This window comes from Macaca fascicularis, chromosome 19 (assembly GCF_037993035.2).
Source record: "Macaca fascicularis isolate 582-1 chromosome 19, T2T-MFA8v1.1".
Lineage (NCBI taxonomy): Eukaryota > Metazoa > Chordata > Mammalia > Primates > Cercopithecidae > Macaca > Macaca fascicularis.
In genome coordinates, this window is record NC_088393.1 from 7,881,212 (window position 1) to 7,899,643 (window position 18,432).

General features: G+C 48.9%; 1 protein-coding gene across 4 annotated transcripts in view; it reads right to left on the reverse strand.

Moving 5' to 3' along the window:
- INSR (insulin receptor) overlaps window positions 1-18,432 on the reverse strand; it is a 187,960-nt gene that overhangs the window by 43,613 nt on the left and 125,915 nt on the right. For all 4 annotated transcript variants that reach the window (XM_074025611.1, XM_045380490.3, XM_045380489.3 and 1 more), the window contains exons 4-9: window positions 17,449-17,597; window positions 15,466-15,610; window positions 13,718-13,932; window positions 10,844-10,970; window positions 8,735-8,985; window positions 4,259-4,426 (exon numbers count right to left, since the gene is read on the reverse strand). In XM_074025611.1, coding sequence (XP_073881712.1) covers window positions 4,259-4,426; window positions 8,735-8,985; window positions 10,844-10,970; window positions 13,718-13,932; window positions 15,466-15,610; window positions 17,449-17,597 — 1,055 coding nt within the window. The remainder of the gene's footprint in view (window positions 1-4,258; window positions 4,427-8,734; window positions 8,986-10,843; window positions 10,971-13,717; window positions 13,933-15,465; window positions 15,611-17,448; window positions 17,598-18,432) is intronic.

An 18,432-nucleotide genomic window follows, 5' to 3' on the forward strand; every position in this document is an offset into this window, starting at 1 on the left:
CGTCATCAGATTCACAAAGACATAAAGGAGGATGGTGGGTGCTGGGGCTGGGGGAGGGAGAAGGGGAGTGAGTGTTTCATGGGGACAGTTTCAGTTTCGGAAGTTGAGAAAGTTCTGGAGATGATGGTGGTGATGGTCGCACAACCACGGCAACGCACTTGATGCAGCGAAACTGTGCCCTTAAACACAGTTACAATAATAAATTGTATGTGATGTCTATTTTACGATAACAGCACATACCCTAGTGATATTAACAGGAAGGTTTGTAAGCTTATTTATTTGTGTGTGTGTGTGTGTATTAAATTGTGGAAAAATAAATGTCACATAAAATTTACCAATTTATCATCTCAATCTTTTTTTTTTTTTTTTTTTTTAAGATGGAGTCTCATTCTGTAGCCAGGCTGGAGTGCAATGGCGTGATCTCACCTCACTGCAAGTTCCGCCTCCTGGGTTCACACCATTCTCCTGCCTCAGCCTCCCAAGTAGCTGGGACTACAGGCGCCCACCACCGCGCCCGGCTAATTTTTTGTATTTTTAGTAGAGACGGGGTTTCACTGTGGTCTCGATCTCCTGACCTTGTGATCCGCCCGCCTCGGCCTCCCAAAGTGCTGGGATTACAGGCTTGAGCCACCGCGCCTGGCCTTTTTTTTTTTTTTTTTTTTTTAAGATGGAGTCTCATTCTGTAGCCAGGCTGGAGTGCAATGGCGTGATCTCACCTCACTGCAAGTTCCGCCTCCTGGGTTCACACCATTCTCCTGCCTCAGCCTCCCAAGTAGCTGGGACTACAGGCACCCATCACCACACCTGGCTAATTTTTTGTATTTTCAGTAGAGACGGGGTTTCACCATGTTAACCAGGATGGTCTTGATCTCCTGACCTCGTGATCTGCCTACCTCGGCCTCCCAAAGTGCTGGGATTACAGGCGTGAGCCACTGCGCCCGGCCGCTAATTTCTGTATTTTTAGTAGAAACGGGGTTTCACCATGTTGCCCAGGCTGGTCTCGAACTCCTGGCCTCAAAGTGATCCACCCACTTCGGCCTCCCAATGTGCTGGGATTACAGGCGTGAGCCACTGTGCCCGGTAAATCTCAACCATTTTAAGTGCACAGTTCTGTGGTATTAAGCGCATTCACAGTGTTGTGCAATCACCACCACCATCATCTCCGGAACTTTCTCATCTTCCCAAACTGAAACTCTGTCCCCAACCCGTCCCCTCCCCAGTCCCTGGCACTCCCCATTCTACTTTTTGTCTCTACGAATCTGAGGACTCTAGGGACCTCCTAGGAGTGAAATCACACAGAATTTGTCCTTAGTGAGTTTCCTTTTAATGATATTAACTTTGTGACAATTACAAATAAAACCATGTTTAAACGGTCCCTTGGTAATTAGAGATTTAGACTTTCGGAATTTAAAAAAAAAAAGAAAGAAAGAAATCTTTGAGTGACATTGCTGGTGGCAGCTCTCATGGGTGGTTCTGGTTACTTGAATGCAGGGCCAACAGCTTAGAGCTGAGCTGATGACTGGACTCACCCTGGAGTTATATAAAGCATCGAAGGAGATAAATCATGTTTGCAACCCTCGGTTCAGGCGGGGATGATGTCACACACACACATATAGCATATGAGCTTAGAGCTGGGACAGCTCCCAGAGATCATCTGTCCTCCCGCCCCTTCTCCCAAAAAGGAGGCAGACGGTGACTTGCTTGGGAACGTGGCCAAAACCCTTCAGCAGGTCAGGGCTGGAGCCAAGAGCAAATGTTGAGCTCCCGGCCGCAGCCACACCTCACTCGCCAGCGGCCCCCTGGCCTTCTCCTCCAGGGTCGTGGACTGAGAATATCACTAACAGAAAATATCTCAAGAAAAAGACATCAAGACACACAAGGAAACCAACACGAAAGAGAAAAATGGGCCCAGTGCAGTGGCTCATGCCTGTAATCCCAGCACTTTGGGAGGCTGAGGCAGGAGGATCGCTTGTGGTCAGGAGTTCGAGACCAGCCTGGGCAACATATCAAGATCCCCACCTCTAAAACATTATTATTATTATTATTATATATTTTTTCTCAGATGGAGTTTCACTTTTGTTGCCCAGGCTGGAGTGCAGTGGTGCGATCTCAGCTCAGTGCAACCTCTGCCTTCCGGGTTCAAGCAATTCTCCTGCCTCAACCTCCCGAGTAGCTGGGATTACAGGCGCCTGCCACCTCACCCGGCTAGTTTTTTTTGTATTTTTAGTAGAGACGGAGTTTCACCGGGTTAGCCAGGATGGTCTCGATCTCCTGACCTCGTGATCCGCCCGTCTCGGCCTCCCAAAGTGCTGGGATTACAGGCTTGAGCCACCGAGCCTGGCTCATTCGTATTTTTTTAATTTTAAATTTTTTTTTTTTTTTTATGGAGACAGGGTCTTGCTCTGTCACCCAGGCTGGAGTGCAGTGGAATAATCATAGCTCACTGCAGACTTGAACTCCTGGGCTCAAGAGATCCTGCCACCTGGGCCTCCTGAGTAACTGGGACTGCAGGTGTACACCACCATTGTTTAAAAATTTTTGTAGAGATGGGATCTTGCTATGTTGCTCAGGCTGGTCTCAAAGTCCTGGCCTCCAGTGATCCTCCCACCTTGGCCTCCCAATGTGCTGGGATTACAGGCATGAGTGCCAAGCCTGGTGGACATTTTTAATTGACAGTGTGGGGTGGGAGATACGAGATAATCGATTTTTGCTGCCTTCGATCCTTACAACTGAGGGATCTCAGTGGGGCCAAAATCCTTCCCTGACTTTGTCAATAACCATGAGTTGTGTTTCTAGCTTTGCACAGAAGCGTTGCATGGGTTAACACAGCTGCATCCTGATCAGTGTGAGGAGGGATGAAGAGGACAAGGAAGACAGGGAGGGAGAACGAAGGAGAGGGAAGAGGAGAAAATCCCAGAGGGAAATGGTGCCAAGACATGTGGAAAATCTGGTTTTGACACAAATCTTCAGAGTGTGTGCTTGTGTTATAGTGTTTAAAAATGTGTATGTAGGCCGGGCATGGTGGCTCACGCCTGTAATCCCAGCACTTTGGGAGTCCGAAGCGGGCAGATCACAAGGTCAGGAAATTGAGACCATCCTAGCTGACGGGGTGAAACCCCGTCTCTACTACAAATACAAAAAATTAGCTGGGTGTGGTGGCGGGCGCCTGTAGTCCCAGCTACTCGGGAGGCTGAGGCAGAAGAATGGCGTGAACCCGGGAGGTGGAGGTTGCAGTGAGCTGAGATCCGGCCACTGCACCCCAGCCTGGGTGACAGAACGAGACTCCATCTCAGGAAAAAAAAAAAAAAAAAAAAGTGTATGTATAAGCCATAGTGGCTCATGCCTATAATCCTAGCACTTTGGGAGGCTGAGGCAGGTTAATTGCTTGAAGCTGGGAGTTTGAGACCAGACTGAGCAATATAAGGAGACTCCATCTCTACAAAAAGAAGTTTAAAACTTAGCCAGGGCTGGGCACGGTGGCTCATGCCTGTAATCCCAGCACTTTGGGAGGCCGAGGCGGGTAGATCATTTGAGGTCAGGAGTTCAAGACCAGCCTGGCCAACATGGTAAAACCCTATCTCTACTAAAAATGCAAAAATTAGCCGGGTGTGGTGGCAGGCGCCTGTAGTCTCAGCTACTCAGGAGCCTGAGGCAGGAGAATCGCTTGCGCCTGGGAGGTGCAAGTTGCAGTGAGCCGAGATCGCACCACTGTACTCCAGCCTGGGTGACAGAGTGAGACCCTGTCTCAAAAAAAAAAAAAATAGGCCGGGTGTGGTGACTCATGCCTGTAATCCCAGCACTTTGGGAGGCCGAGGCGGGTGGATCACCTGCAGTCACCTGAGATCGGGAGTTTGAGACCAGCCTGACCAACATGGAGAAAACCCCGTCTCTACTAAAAATACAAAATTAGCCGGGCGAGGTGGCAGGTGCCTGTAATCCCAGCTACTCGGGAGGCTGAAGCAGGAGAATCGCTTGAACCCGGGAGGCGGAGGTTGCGATGAGCCAAGATCGCGCCATTGCACTCCAGCCTGGGCAACAAGAGTGAAACTCCATCTCAAAAAAGTAAATAAATAAAGTAAATAAATAAATAGATAAAAACATGTATGTATGTTTTCGTATGAGATCGAACGGAGCGTGTGTGTGTGGCTCCCGACACTGAGACACGGGAAGGGATGGCTGCTCCGCTAGAGGTGAAGCAAAGTGCATCAGTTACATGTGGGCAAACCCCACCCATCCCAGCACAGCTGCCCGCACTCACCTTTGAGGCAATAATCCAGCTCGAACAGCTCACTGTCTTCCGCCTGCCTCTCCCAGAAAACCAGGTAGTGGGTGATGTTGCCATTGGGGTCGGAGGGCGGTTTCCACTTCAGAATAATCTGGGATGATGAGTTAGACACTGAGATTGGATCCAGGGGCACGGAGGGGTCTGCCAAAGAGAAAGGAAATGGGTCCATTGTGAGAAAGAGTGTGCACAAAAAGCTGGTGGACGGATGCCGGGGACACACTAAAGACATCATGAGAGCACTCATCCCAACACTTTGGGCGACCAAGGTGGGCAGATCACGAGGTCAGGAGATCGAGACCATCCTGGCCAACATGGTGAAACGCCGTGTCTATTAAAAGTAAAAAAAAAATTAGCCAGGCGTGGTGGTGCACACCTGTAGTCCCAGCTACTCGGGAGGCTGAGGCAGGAGAATGGCTTGAACCCAGGAGGTGGAGGTTGCAGCGAGCCGAGATTGTGCCACTGCACTCCAGCCTCGCGACAGAGTGAGACTCTGTCTCAAAAAAAAAAAAAAAAAAAAGACATTATAAGGATGTTTGCTGCAGTGTTTTTGTTTTTTGTTTTGTTTTTGTTATGTTTTTTGTTTTGTCTGTTTTATTTTGTTTGTATTGTTTTGTTTTTGTTTGTTTCGGTTTTGGTTTCTGTTTTTTGTTTGTTTTGTTTTGTTTGAGACAGAGTCTTGCTCTGTGACCCAGGCTGGAGTGCAATGGCGTGATCTTGGCTCACTGCAACCTCCACCTCCCGGGTTCAAGCCATTCTCCTGCCTCGGCCTCCTGAGTAGCTAGGACTACAGGCGCCCGCTACCATGCCTGGCTAATTTTTGTAGTTTTGGTAGAGATGGGGTTTTGGCAGTTAGCCAGGCTGGTCTCGAACTCCCGACCTCAGGTGATCCGCCTGCTTTGGCCTCCCAAAGTGCTGGGATTACAGGTGTGACCCACCGTGTCCGGCTGCCGCAGTGTTCTTTAACATCGGAGAAAACTGGAGACATACAGGGAATCCTCACCCAATCAGGGCACAGGATACCAAGCGGTAGCCCATTCACATCCCACATTATGTGAGCATTCATTTATCCTTTTCTGCAACAAACACTAACGCTCTCTGACTATGAGCTAAACTCTCTCTGTTCTGGGCTCTGGGTAGATGCCACTGAGGAAAGAGAGGATAGTGGGAAGAGACCAATAAACTCACATTTTTCCGATTAACATCTGTCCCTAATTGAACCCAGTCATGGGGCAGACTTGAAGCCACTGGATCGTGTTAATGACCTGGCATTCAGTCTACAAAACCTTCCCCTCAAGAACGGAGGTGGCTGACAGAGTGGCTCATACCTGTAATCCCAGCACTTTGGGAGGCTGAGGCGGGAGGATTGCTTGAGCTCAGGAGTTTGAGACCAGCCTGGGTCACATAGCAAGACCCCATCTCTACTAAAAATCATAAAAATCAGCCAGGCATGAGGAAGCACGCCTGTGGTCCCAGCTAGTTGGGATGCTGAGATGGGAAGATCGCTGGAACTCAGGAGGCTGATGCTGCAGTGAGCTGTGATCGCACGACTGCACTCCAGCCTGGGCAACAGAACAAGATCCTTTCTCAAAGAAAGAAAGAAAGAAAAAAAAAAAAAAAAAAACCAACCAAACAAACAAAACCCAAAAAACCCAAAGTAACAGAGGTGGCCAAGGGAGCTGGGGGTGGTGGGGAAGGAGTCCAAACACCTGGGAGCTAGACGTTTCTGAAAATTGTCTTTTGGTATCACTGAAAGATATAGGATGAGAGGGGATTAACTGAAGAAGATAGGGTGATTTATACAGTTTGAATTCGAGGCCGGGCACGGTGGCTCATGCCTGTAATCCCAGCACTTCAGGTGACCGAATCACCTGAATCACCTGAGATCAGGAGTTTGAGACCACACCTGGCCAACATGGTGAAACCGTGTCTCTACTAAAAAAAAACAAAAATTAGCTGGACATGGTGGTGGGCGCCTGTAATCTCAGCTTCCTGGGAGGCTGAGGCACGAGAATCTTGAACCCAGGAGGCGGAGGTTGCAGTGAGCCGAGAACGCGCCATTGAACTCCAGCCTGGGAGACAAGAGCGAAACTCCGTTGAAAAAAAAAAAAAAGGGCTGGGCGCGGTGGCTCACGCCTGTAATCCCAGCACTTTGGGAGGCCGAGGCGGGCGGATCATGAGGTCAGGAGATCAAGACTACAGTGAAACCCTGTCTCTACTGAAAATACAAAAACTTAGCCGGGCATGGTGGCAGGCGCCTGTAGTCCCAGCTACTCGGGATACTGAGGTAGGAGAATGGCGTGAACTCAGGAGTTGGAGCTTGCAGTGAGCCGAGATTGCGCCATTGCACTCCAGCCTGGGCGACAGAGCAAGACTCTGTCTAAAAAAAAAGCTGATTTTGAGCCTATAGGACGGGGTTTCTCATCCTCAGCACTATTGGCTTTTGGGGCTGGATAATTCTTTGTCATGATGGAGGGTGCATCCTGTGTGTTGCAGGACATGAAACAGCCTCTCTGGCTTCCACCCACGAAATGCCAGTGGTTTCATCTCCACAGCTGTGACAACCAAAAATGTCTCTAGACATTGATTGGCAACTGTTCCCTGGAAGAGCAGTTAACCCCATTTGGGAACTACTGCTATAAGAGAAGCACTTAGGTTTTACAAAAATATAATTAGGCTGGGCCCAGTGGCTCACGCCTGTAATCCCAGTACTGTGGGAGGCCAAGGTGGGCGGATCATTTGAGGTCAGGAGTTCCAGAACAGCCTGGCCAACATGGTGAAGCTCCGTCTCTATTAAAAATACAAAAATGGCTGGGCGTGGTGTCTCACGCCTGTAATCCCAGCACTTTGGGAGGCCAAGGCAGGCGGATCACCTGAGATCGGGAGTTTGAGACCAGCCTGACCAACATGGAGAAAGCTTGTCTCTACAAAAAAAAAATACAAAATTAGCCAAGCGTGGTGGCGCATGCCTGTAATCCCAGCTACTCAGGAGGCTGAGGCAGGAGAATTGCCTGAACCCAGGAGGCAGAGGTTGCAGTGAGCTGAGATAGCGCCATTGCACTCCAGTCTAGGCAACAAGAGCGAAACTCAGTCTCGAAAACAAAACAAAACAAAACAAAAGTTGACATGGTGGCTCACGCCTGTAATCCCACCAAGGTGGGCGGATTGCAGGTCAAGAGATCGATACCATCCTGGTCAACATGGTGAAACCCGTCTCTACTAAAAATACAAAAACTAGCTGGGCATGGGTGGCATGCCTGGTAGTTGCAGCTACTTGGGGGGCTGAAGCAGGAGAATCACTTGAATCGGGACAGGGAGGTTGCAGTGAGCTGAGATCACACCACTGCACTCCAGCCTGGGCAACAGAGTGAGACTCTGTATCAAAAAACAAAACAAAACAAAACAAAAATTAGCCAAGCATGGTGGTGCACACCCGTAATCCCAGCTACTTGGGAGGCTGAGGCAGGAGAATCACTTGAACCTGGGAGGTGGAGGCTGCAGTGAGTCCAGATAGTGCCACTGTACTCCAGCCTGGGTGACAGAGTGAGACTCCATCTCCAACAAACAAACAAAACATAATTAAATTGCTATGAAATACTCCAGGCCAAAACAAACAAACAAACCAAACCAAACCAAACAAAACAAAACAAAAAGAAGTAACAAGTGGGAAGAGGGAAAAGACATCGAGATGAAACAAAAGTGACCAAAGGTTGAAGCTGGGAGGCGGCTGCCTGTGGGGCTGTCGTTCTTTCTATGTTGTGAATATTTGAAAATTTTTCATAATAGGATGAAAAATATAAATATTCCCATCAAGTGGCTTGTTGCTACTACCTCATCTGAAACTATAAACCTTAATACTCAGCTCCTTTAAAAGCCAATAACTGACTGGGTGAGGTGGCTCACACTTCTAATCACAGGACTTTGGGAGGCCAAGGCAGGAGGATCACTTGAGGCCAGGGGTTCAAGACCAGCCTGGGTAACAAAGCAATGTTCTGTCTCCACAAAAAATACAAAAATTAGCTGGCTGTGGTGGTGCATGCCTGTAGTCCCAGCTACTCAGGAGGCTGAGATGGGAGAATTACTTAAACTGGGGAGGCAGAGGTTGCAGTGAGCCAAGATCGTGCTGTTGCACTCCAGTCCAGGTGACGAAGCCAGACTTTGTCTCAAAAAAGATAGCCACACATAGTGGTATACTCTGATAATTCCTTCTACTTAGGAGGCTGAGGCAGGAGGATTGCTTGAGCCTGGGAGTTTGAGGCTGCAGTGAGCCGTGAACATGCCACTGCACTGTACTCCAGCCTGGGTGACAAAGTAAGACCCTGTCTCCAAAAAAAAAAAAAAAAAAAGGTAATAACCGTATCAAGGAGCATTTTATACAACCTCACCACGTCAGCCTGTTAAAAGCCAGAGGTCCGATTCATAGACAAATTCACATTCCCAAGACACACTCACTGGTGGCATCTGTCTGGACATAAATGATGTCACTCTTGGCTCCATAGGTCCGGCGTTCATCCGAAAAGGTGACCAGGGTCTTCACAAAGATGGCATACTGGGTCCAGGGCTTGAGACCCCGCATTAGCCATCCTGGGTGGTTCTGTGATTTGGGGTCGTTGGACCTCAGGGGCGGGTCAATGTCTACCACCGTCCAGCTGTTGGAACCACACGCATCCTGCCCATCAAACTCCGTCACATTCTGGTAAGGGCTTTCAAGACAAAACAGCAAGGCGGTTACCTTTATAAGACCATCACATTACGGCCGGGCGCGGTGGCTCAAGCCTGTAATCCCAGCACTTTGGGAGGCCGAGATGGGCGGATCACGAGGTCAGGAGATTGAGACCATCCTGGCTAACACGGTGAAAGCCCGTCTCTACTAAAAAATACAAAAAACTAGCCGGGCGAGGTGGCGGGCGCCTGTAGTCCCAGCTACTCGGGAGACTGAGGCCGGAGAATGGCGTGAACCCGGGAGGCGGAGCTTGCAGCGAGCTGAGATCCGGCTACTGCACCCCAGCCTGGGCGACACAGAAAGACTCCATCCCCCCTCAAAAAAAAAAGACCGTCACATTGAGCACCGTGCAGGTGAGGCCTGGGAAGTTATATCCTGTAGGGTCACATCTTACTCACCCAACAATCTTATGCCGCAAGAAAAAATAACTCGGGAACAGCCGAAGAGAAAGAAACCGCCAAACCTGACATCTCAATGAAAAAAACACAGCTTGGGTATCCCTTATTCAAAATACTTGGGATTTGGCCAGGCGTGGTGGCTCACGCCTGTAATCCCAGCACTTTGGGAGGCTGAGGTGGGTGGATCATTTGAGGCCAGGAGTTCGAGACCAGCCTGGCCAACATGGCGAAACCTCATCTCTACTAAAAATACAAAAATTAGCAAGGCATGGTGGTGGGCGCCTGTAATCCCAGCTGCTCAGGAGGCTGAGGCAAGAGAATCGCTTGAACTCAGGAGCAGAGGTTGCAATGAGCCGAGATCGCACCACTGCACTTCAGCCTGGGTGACAGAGCGAGACTGTCTAAAAATAAATAAATAAATAAATGACTGGGACCAGAAGTGTTTTAGATTGTGGATATTTTTGGGTTTTGAAATATTTGCATTTTACTAGTTAATTTGCATTGTACCGGTTCAGCATCTCGAATCTCAAAATCTGAAATCTGAAATGCTCCAATGAGCTTTTCCATTGAGCATCAGGTCGGCCCTCAAAAAGCTTTGGATTTTGGAGCATTACAGATTTCAGATTTTCAGATTAGGGATACTCAATCTGTAATAATAGTAATAGCAGGAATTTCCTCACAAGTTATTGATAAGATTAGACTGTAAGTTCTCAGCAAGGCACAAGATCAATCTTGGGGGCTAGAACTATTATTAATATTACACTGGCCAGGCGCGGTGGCTCATGCCTGTAATCCCAGCACTTTGGGAGGCCAATGTGGGCGGAACACCTGAGGTCAGGAGTTTGAGACCAGCCTGACCAACATGGCAAAACACGTCTCTACCAAAAATACATAAATTAGCTGGGTGTGATGGTACATGCCTGTAATCCCAGCTACTCAAGAGACTGAGGCAGGAGAATTGCTTGAACCCGGGAGGCAGAGGTTGCAGTGAGCCAAGATCGTGCCACTGCACTGCAGCCTGGGTGACAGAGCAAGACCCCGTCTCAAAAAAAAAAAAAAAAAAAAAGTTGGGGAAAAAAATGAAAAATAGATAAGCAATACATTTGATAACATGCGCTCAGTAGACTGAGCTCCTGACTACAAAGGATATCTGATGAGACATACACAGGCAAGGCAAAATGGAATATTGTCCCAGGAAACTGGCCAGTCTGGGCTTCTACGGGAAAGCTGCCCGCTTCCATTTTCGGCATTTGATAAAAGCAGACATTATTGACTTTGTAGACCATTGACCGGTGAGATTGTAAAAAGGAACCTAAGGTATTTATTCCAGGAGGAGGAGGGAGATAGAGAGGAACCCGAGAGGGGCAGATTGGGGCACAAACGAGGCAAGCACAGAGCCAGCCGGCCCTCGCCTCTGCAAGGTCTAACTCTTCCACTTACGCCTCTTTGTAGAACAGCATGAACCCCAGGAGGTCTCGGAAGTCGGGGGGCCAGTACGGCTCCCATCTCAGCAAGATCTTATCGAAAGACGTCCGAATGTAAGAAAATTTCAGTAACTCATTTTCACCTGGGAAAGTTAAAACAAAAGGCAAAAACAAGCTATTTCAGTGTAGTTTCGGACCAAAGCCTGGGACCCCCACACTTCCTGGAGGGACTGTGAGAAGGGAGCGGTCCGGCTGCTATTCCCCTAAGGGTCTCCTCCCCGTGTGGCTGGCTGAGCATGAATGGGGGGAGATTCAAAGGCAAGAAACGGTTTTGCAACTTGGCCGCTCACGCTCACGTAAGCCAATGACTTGACTCAGCCAGACACTCAACTGAATAAGGGCGATCTGTGCCCGCGCGAGAAGGACAACCGGCCAACAGTTATTGGAGGAAGGGATTTCCAAGGATGATGTTTGTCCTGACACAATGTTGTCTCACACGTGGACTTCTAAGACTGACCTGGAAGGAGGTGCAACTCCAGTGCAAATAAACCCATGCCAAGTGAGTTTAGAGAGCCTGCAGACCATTAGACATTGGAGAGACGCATCTAAGTAATTCTCTACCCTCTCCTAAACCTCACCCCAACCTCGTTCTCTCTTCTTGTACTATTTTTTTTTTTTTTTTTTTTTTTGAGACAGAGTCTTGCTCTGTTGCCAAGGCTGGAGTGCAGTGGCAGGGTATCTGCTCACTATAACCTCCACCTACCAGGTTTAAGCAATTCTCATGCCTCAACCTCTCAAGTAGCTGGGATTACAGGCACCCACCACCACGCCCAGCTAGTTTTTGTATATTTTTTTAGTAGGGATGGGGTTTCACCACATTGACCAGGCTGCTCTCGAACTCCTGACCTCAAGTGATCTGCCCGCCTCGGCCTCCCCAAGGGTTGGGATTACAGGCGTGAGCCACCATGCCCGGCCCTTGCACTACATTTTGACATAAGTAGCTAACTCCCCATGGAGGTGTCACAGAAGCCCCTGGCAGCTCACTGCTCAGAATCTGTCAGGGAAGTGCAGTCAGCAGGCAGCCTGCAGCTGCAGAAACTGCAGGACCCGCTGTAGCATTCCAGCCCACACCTGATTCTCCCTGGACAGCCCCCACCTGTGACTGAGCTTGGTGGATGCCTGGCCGTCCCATTGCAATGCAGAACTTCCCTGTAGACAACCGTGGCCTTGAGCTCTTTCTGGGTTTGGACAAGACTCAGGGATGCACCACTGTCTGAGGCTCTCCCAGCCCTATCCTCCTTCCTTCCTGCTCTCTGTTCACAGAGGTCAAACCCACGCTATTGTCAAAAGGCTCCTCATGGCTGGGCGTGGTGGCTCACACCTGTAATCCCAGCACTTTGGGAGCCCGAGGCAGGAGGATCACATGAGGTCAGGATTCAAGACCACCCTGGCCAACACGGCAAAACCCTGTCTCTACTAAAAATACAAAAAAAATTAGTCGGGCATGGTGGCACGTGCCTGTCGTCCCAGCTACTCTGGAGGCTGAGGCGAGAGAATTACTTGAATCCAGGAGGAGGAGGTTGCAGTGAGCCAAGATCGCACCACTGCACTCCAGCCTGGGTGACAGAGCAAGACTCTGTCTCAAAAAAAAAAAAAAAAGGAAGCTCTTCCTCTCTTTCACATTTCATGGGTATTACCCTCTATACATTTTCTGCACTCCTAAACTTCAACTTGGCAGTCACTTCACAGTAGATGCAGACTGACATAGGTATTTTACTCAACTCTGAACTCTTCAGCATCAGCCTGATACACATATAAGAAGATGTCATTCATTCATCCATCATTCATTCAGTGCTTGTATGACTTCACCCCGTATCAGGTACTATATTGCATGCAGTAAGCATAGTGATAATATTAATAAATGTGCAGAATCTGCCCTCAGTAAGAAAGCCTATCACACAATGGGTTGTTAGAGGGAAATAACACCCCCGGGGGGCCACTGTGATGGATGAGAGAGGACAGCCACATTATCTGGTTTGTGGACCACTTACAGCAGGGGTCCCCAGCCCCTGGGCCACAGACCAGTATGCTCCATGGCCTGTTAGGAACAGGGCTGTACAGCGGGAGGTGAGTAATGGGCGAGCAAGTGAAGCTTCATCTGTATGTACAGTCACTCCCCATCGCTCGCATGACCACCTGAGCTCTGGCTCCTATCAGATTAGTGGCAGCATTAGATTCTCATAGGAGCATGAACCCCATTGTGAACTGTGCACATGAGGGATCCAGACTGTACACTCCTTATGAAAATCTAATGCCTGGGCCGGGCGCGGTGGCTCACGCCTGTAATCCCAGCGCTTTGGGAGGCCGAGGCGGGCGGATCACAAGGTCAGGAGATCGAGACCACGGTGAAACCCCGTCTCTACTAAAAATACAAAAAATTAGCCAGGCGCGGTTGTGGGCGCCTGTAGTCCCAGCTACTCGGGAGGCTGAGGCAGGAGAATGGCGTGAACCCGGGAGGCGGAGCTTGCAGTGAGCCGAGATCGCGCCACTGCACTCCAGCCTGGGCGACAGAGTGAGACTCCGTCTCAAAAAAAAAAAAAAAAAGAAAATCTAATGCCTGATGATCTGCCACTGTCTCCCATCACCCCCAGCTGGGACCATCTAGTTGCAGGAACATAAGCTCAGGGCTCTCACTGATTCGACCTGATGGTGAGTTGTACAATTCTTTCATTATATATTACAATGTAACAATAATAGGAATAAGGTGCACAATAAATGTAATGCACTTGAATCATGCCGAAACCATCTCCACCCCCTACCAATCCATGGAAAAACCGTCTTCCACTAAACCAGTCCCTGGTGCCAAAAAGGTTGGGGACCAGTGACTTACAGGATGCCTGGTCCCCATTTGTCTTCAGGGCAATGTCATTTCTCTCCTGGCGCCCCTTGGTTCCTGAAACTTCTTCCATCTTGTGGATTTCTGACAAGCAGAGTTTGGGGTTATAGTGGAAGAAGAGTTTCCCCTGAGTGATGGTGAGGTTGTGTTTGCTCCAGTCCCAGAGCTGCCTTAGGTTCTGGTTGTCCAAGGCATAGAAGGAATAGTTCCTATGGAAATAACACACACATCTAGTCATTCAACAGCTGGTCTTCTACAGCTCCAAGATGGTATGGCCATGCCTGGAGTTGATCTTGTTCAGTGCTGTATCCCTAATCCTCTCCACTTGCTTGGCACATACTCAACATATATTTGTTGAATGGGGATAACAGGGGAAGTTGAGGAAGTTTTCATGGCCAGGAAGGAGGCTCAGCTCAGTCTTGAAGAGGGGTGGTGAGTCTGTGATGGACTGAGGAATAGGTTTTGCCGAAACCAATTTCTGCAAACAGGGGAAATACCGATGACACAGAGGCACCTAAGTTGAGCTCAGGGAAGAGCAAAGTAGCCTGTTTTGGCCAATAGGTGACAGGAAATAGCTGGAGTTGCAATGGACCAGACCGTCTAGTATACTGCGTGCCAGATCAAGACCAAGAACGTGTGACCGTCCTTAATAAGCAGAAAGGAGCCACTGAAGGTTTTTGTTTGTTTGTTTGTTTTTTAAATGAGACGGAGTCTCACTCTGTTGCCCAGAGACTACATTGTCTGCTGGAGTGCACTCCAGCAGACAATATAGTCTAAACTATATTGTTTAGACCACCTTCTCGAATCACGTACCAGCTCATGTTGATTAACATGTCCTTTTGTCCCTTTCCCCATTGGCTGTCTGTTCTACAGATGTGAGGCTGGGGCTGAGGCAGCCATCTTGTGACCATGAAGAGCACAAAGATGGAAAGAACCTGGGTCTTCCACAGACCTCCTGCCTATGAGTCAATCTTGATCTGCGTGAAACACAGTTAGTCTGAGTTCCTGCTGTTTTACTAACAGAGTTTCTAGGACCTCAAGGAGAAGGCTGGAATATATTGGAATACACTGAGATGGAGTCCATCCCAGAAATTAGGATGGACAACTGGGACTAAGAAGAAATGTCCATTTTGTGCACGTTAAACTCTACTTACAATGTAGCCCAAACAGCCGGATGCCCTATTTAGCAAAAATTCCAGCCTGTGCCCTTGGAGGATGGGCACCAAGGTTGGGTTGCTCCCACTTTTGTTTCTCAAGAATGACTATAAAACAGCTTTTACAATTTTTGGCTGGATGGACCTCTAGGCACATTCCAAGTTCTTTTCTCCTGAGGTTTTGTCACATAACTTTTATTTGTTTTTTTAAAAATCCTTAAGTTTTTCTTCTTTTTTTTTTTTTTTGTGGACCGAGTCTCGCTCTGTCACCCAGGCTGGAGTGCAGTGGTGTGATCTTGGCTCACTGCAACCTCTGTCTCCCAGGTTCAAGCTATTCTCCTGCCTCAGCCTCCCAAGTAGCCAGGATTACAGGTGTACACCACCACACCTGGCTAATTTTTGTACTTTTAGTAGAGATAGGGTTTCACTATGTTGGCCAGGCTGGTCTTGAACTCCTGGCCTCAAGTGATCCACCCGCATCGGCCTCCCAAAGTGATGGCATTACAGGCATCAGCCACCACACCTGGCCAAAAAAATCCTTGTTTTTCTAATGCCCAAACTTCCTAGTTAGCACTCAGGCCCACGTACCCGATTTCCAAGGTCTCTCCTCGAATCAGACGTAACTTCCGGAAGAAGGAAAGTGACACCAGAGCGTAGGATCGGCGGATTTTTAGATAACCTGAAATTTCTTCAATGAGGCCGAGGTTGGCTTCTAGCTCAGCTGCCAGATTATCTAAGGAAAGGAGAGAATATTCAGTGGGTTTCTATAGAAATATTTCAATCTTCTCATGATTCTCCATGGTGAGAAGATAACCCTCAGGCTGTAAATGATTGGACATACCCAGCTCAAAACTCATCATGCTGGCCAGGCGCGGTGGCTCACACCTGTAATCCCAGCACTTTGGGAGGCTGAGGTGGGCGGATGACCTGAGGTCGGGAGTTCGAGACCAGCCTGACCAACATGGAGAAACCCCATCTCTACTAAAAATACAAAAAAAAATTAGCCAGGTGTGGTGGCGCATGCCTGTAATCCCAGTTACTCGGGAGGCTGAGGCAGGAGAATTGCTTGAACCCGGGAGGCGGAGGTTGCGGTGAGCCAAGATTGCACTATTGTACTCCAGCCTGGGCAACAAGAGCGAAACTCCGTCTCAAAAAAAAGCAAAAAACAAAAATCAAAACAAAACAAACAAACAAACAAAACCTCATCATGCTTAGAACACAATCTGTAGTTCTTAGCATTCCTTAAATGGGTCAAGCATACTTCTGCCCCAGGACCTTGGCACTGGCTGCCTTTGTTGCTCAGAATATTATTCTACCATATATCTGCTTGGCTTGTTCCATCATCATCTCAAACCCTCCTTTCCCACACCAGAGACTTCTCTAAAATAGCAAATAGCAACCCCAGGCTAGGTGCTGGTGGCTCATGCCTGTAATCCCAGCACCTTGGGAGGGTGAGGCAGGTGGATCACTTGAGGTCAGGAGTTCAAGACCAGCCTGGCCAACATGGTGAAATCCTGTCTCTACTAAAACTACAAAAAAAAAAAAAAATAGCAACCCCTTTTAGTCTCTATTTCAGAGGTTGACCAATGACAGCCCACTGGCCAAATTCCACCTGTTTTGTAAAATAAAGTTTTATTGGAACAAAGCCATGCCCACTAGCTGACATGGGTCTATGGCTGTTTTCATATTACAACAGCAGAGCTGAGTGGTTATGATAGACATTGCCCGGCCTGCAGGGCTGAATATATTCATGACAGAGCCCTTTATAGGGAAAAGCTGCCCATTTCCATTCCACCTATTACCCTGCTGCACTTCCCTTCACAGCACAGGCCACCACCTGAACTTACAGTATCTGTTGATTTACTTATGTGCAAAAATCCAGCAGAGTAAGGACTTTACCTTACTCACTGTGAGTATTCAATACATGTTTGCTAAAGAAATAAGCAAAGGAATGCCTTTTTGCCTGACATGGTATTTCTTTTCTTTCCTTTTCTTTTCTTTTGAAATGGAGTCTCGGTCTATGGCCCAGGCTGGAGTGCAGTGGTGCGATCTCAGCTCACTGCAACAACCTCTGCCTCCCAGGTTCAAGTGACTCTCCTGCCTCAGCCTCCGGAGTAGCTAGGACTACAGGCATGTGCCACCATGCCCAACTAAGTTTTGTATTTTTAGCAGAGACAGGGTTTTACCATGTTGGCTGGTCTCAAACTCCTGACCTCAAGTGATATGCCCACCTCAGCCTCCCAAAGTGCTGGGATTACAGGCGTGAGCCACCGCGCCTGGTCTTTTTTTTTTTTTTTTTTGAGATGGAGTCTCACTCTGTCGCCCAGGCTGGAGTGCAGTGTGGTGCGATCTCAGCTCATTGCAACCTCTACTTGCTGAGTTCAAGCAATTCTCCTGCCTCAGCCTCCTGTGTAGCTGGGATTACAGGCGTGTGCCACCACACCTGGCGAATTGTTTTGTATTTTTAGTAGAGACGGGGTTTCTCCATGTTTCTCTGAGCTGTGAGCGGGGAAGAAAATGGACATGGAGCCCAGCAGGCAGCCCCAATGTCCCCACAGAGAGAGCACTCACTGCCTCCTCGAATGTTGATGATCAGACTCCCGTTGATGACAGTGCATCCTCGGAGCTCCTGGGCAGACGTCACCGAGTCGATGGTCTTCTCGCCTTCTAGGAGGTGGCATACCTTGGGACAGGGACCCAGGCACGGGGTGCACAGCAAGCTAAGGCAGAGCAGAAAGAGAGAGGAATAAGGGTGTTCAAAGTCCCTCAGATATCTCCGGCATCTTTCTGCCTGATATGCTATTTCTTTGTATGTGCGTGAGATAGAGTCTTGCTCTGTTGCCCAAGCTGGAAGGCAGTGGTGCGATCTCAGCTCACTGCAACCTCTGCCTCCTGGGTTCAAGAGATTCTCCTGCCTCAGCCTCCACAGTAGCTGGGATTACAGGTGCCCACGACCACGCCCAGCTAATTTTCTTATTTTTGAGTAGAGACGGCGTTTCACCATGTTGACCAGGCTGGTCTCGAACTCCTGACCTCAAGTGATCCACTCGCCTCAGCCTCCCAAAGTGCTGGGATTACAGGTGTGAGCCACTGCACCTGGCCCTTTCTGCCTGAGACGATATTTCTGAAAACGCAGTCTGCCGATCTACCATAGGGCATATTGCTTGATTGTTAAAATTGTAGATTCTGGAGCCGGGCGTGGTGGCTCCCGCCTGTCATCCCTGCACTTTGAGAGGCCAAGGAGGGAGTGTTGCTTGAGCCTGGGAGTTCGAGATCAGCCTGGGAAGACAGCATACCATGCAGGGTCTCAAGTGATGGCACGAGTCCATCATGCTACGGCAAGGTCTTCTGACCTCAGCATTGTTCACATCTGGGGCCAAGTAACTCTCCACTGCGGTGGTGAGGGTGGCATCCTGTGCATTGGACGATATTAGGCAGCATCCCTAGGCTCCACTCACGAGATGCCAGTAGCATCCCTCCGATAAGTTGTGGCAATTAAAAATGTCCTCCAGGCCAGGCGCAGTGGCTCACGCCTGTAATCCCAGCACTTTGGGA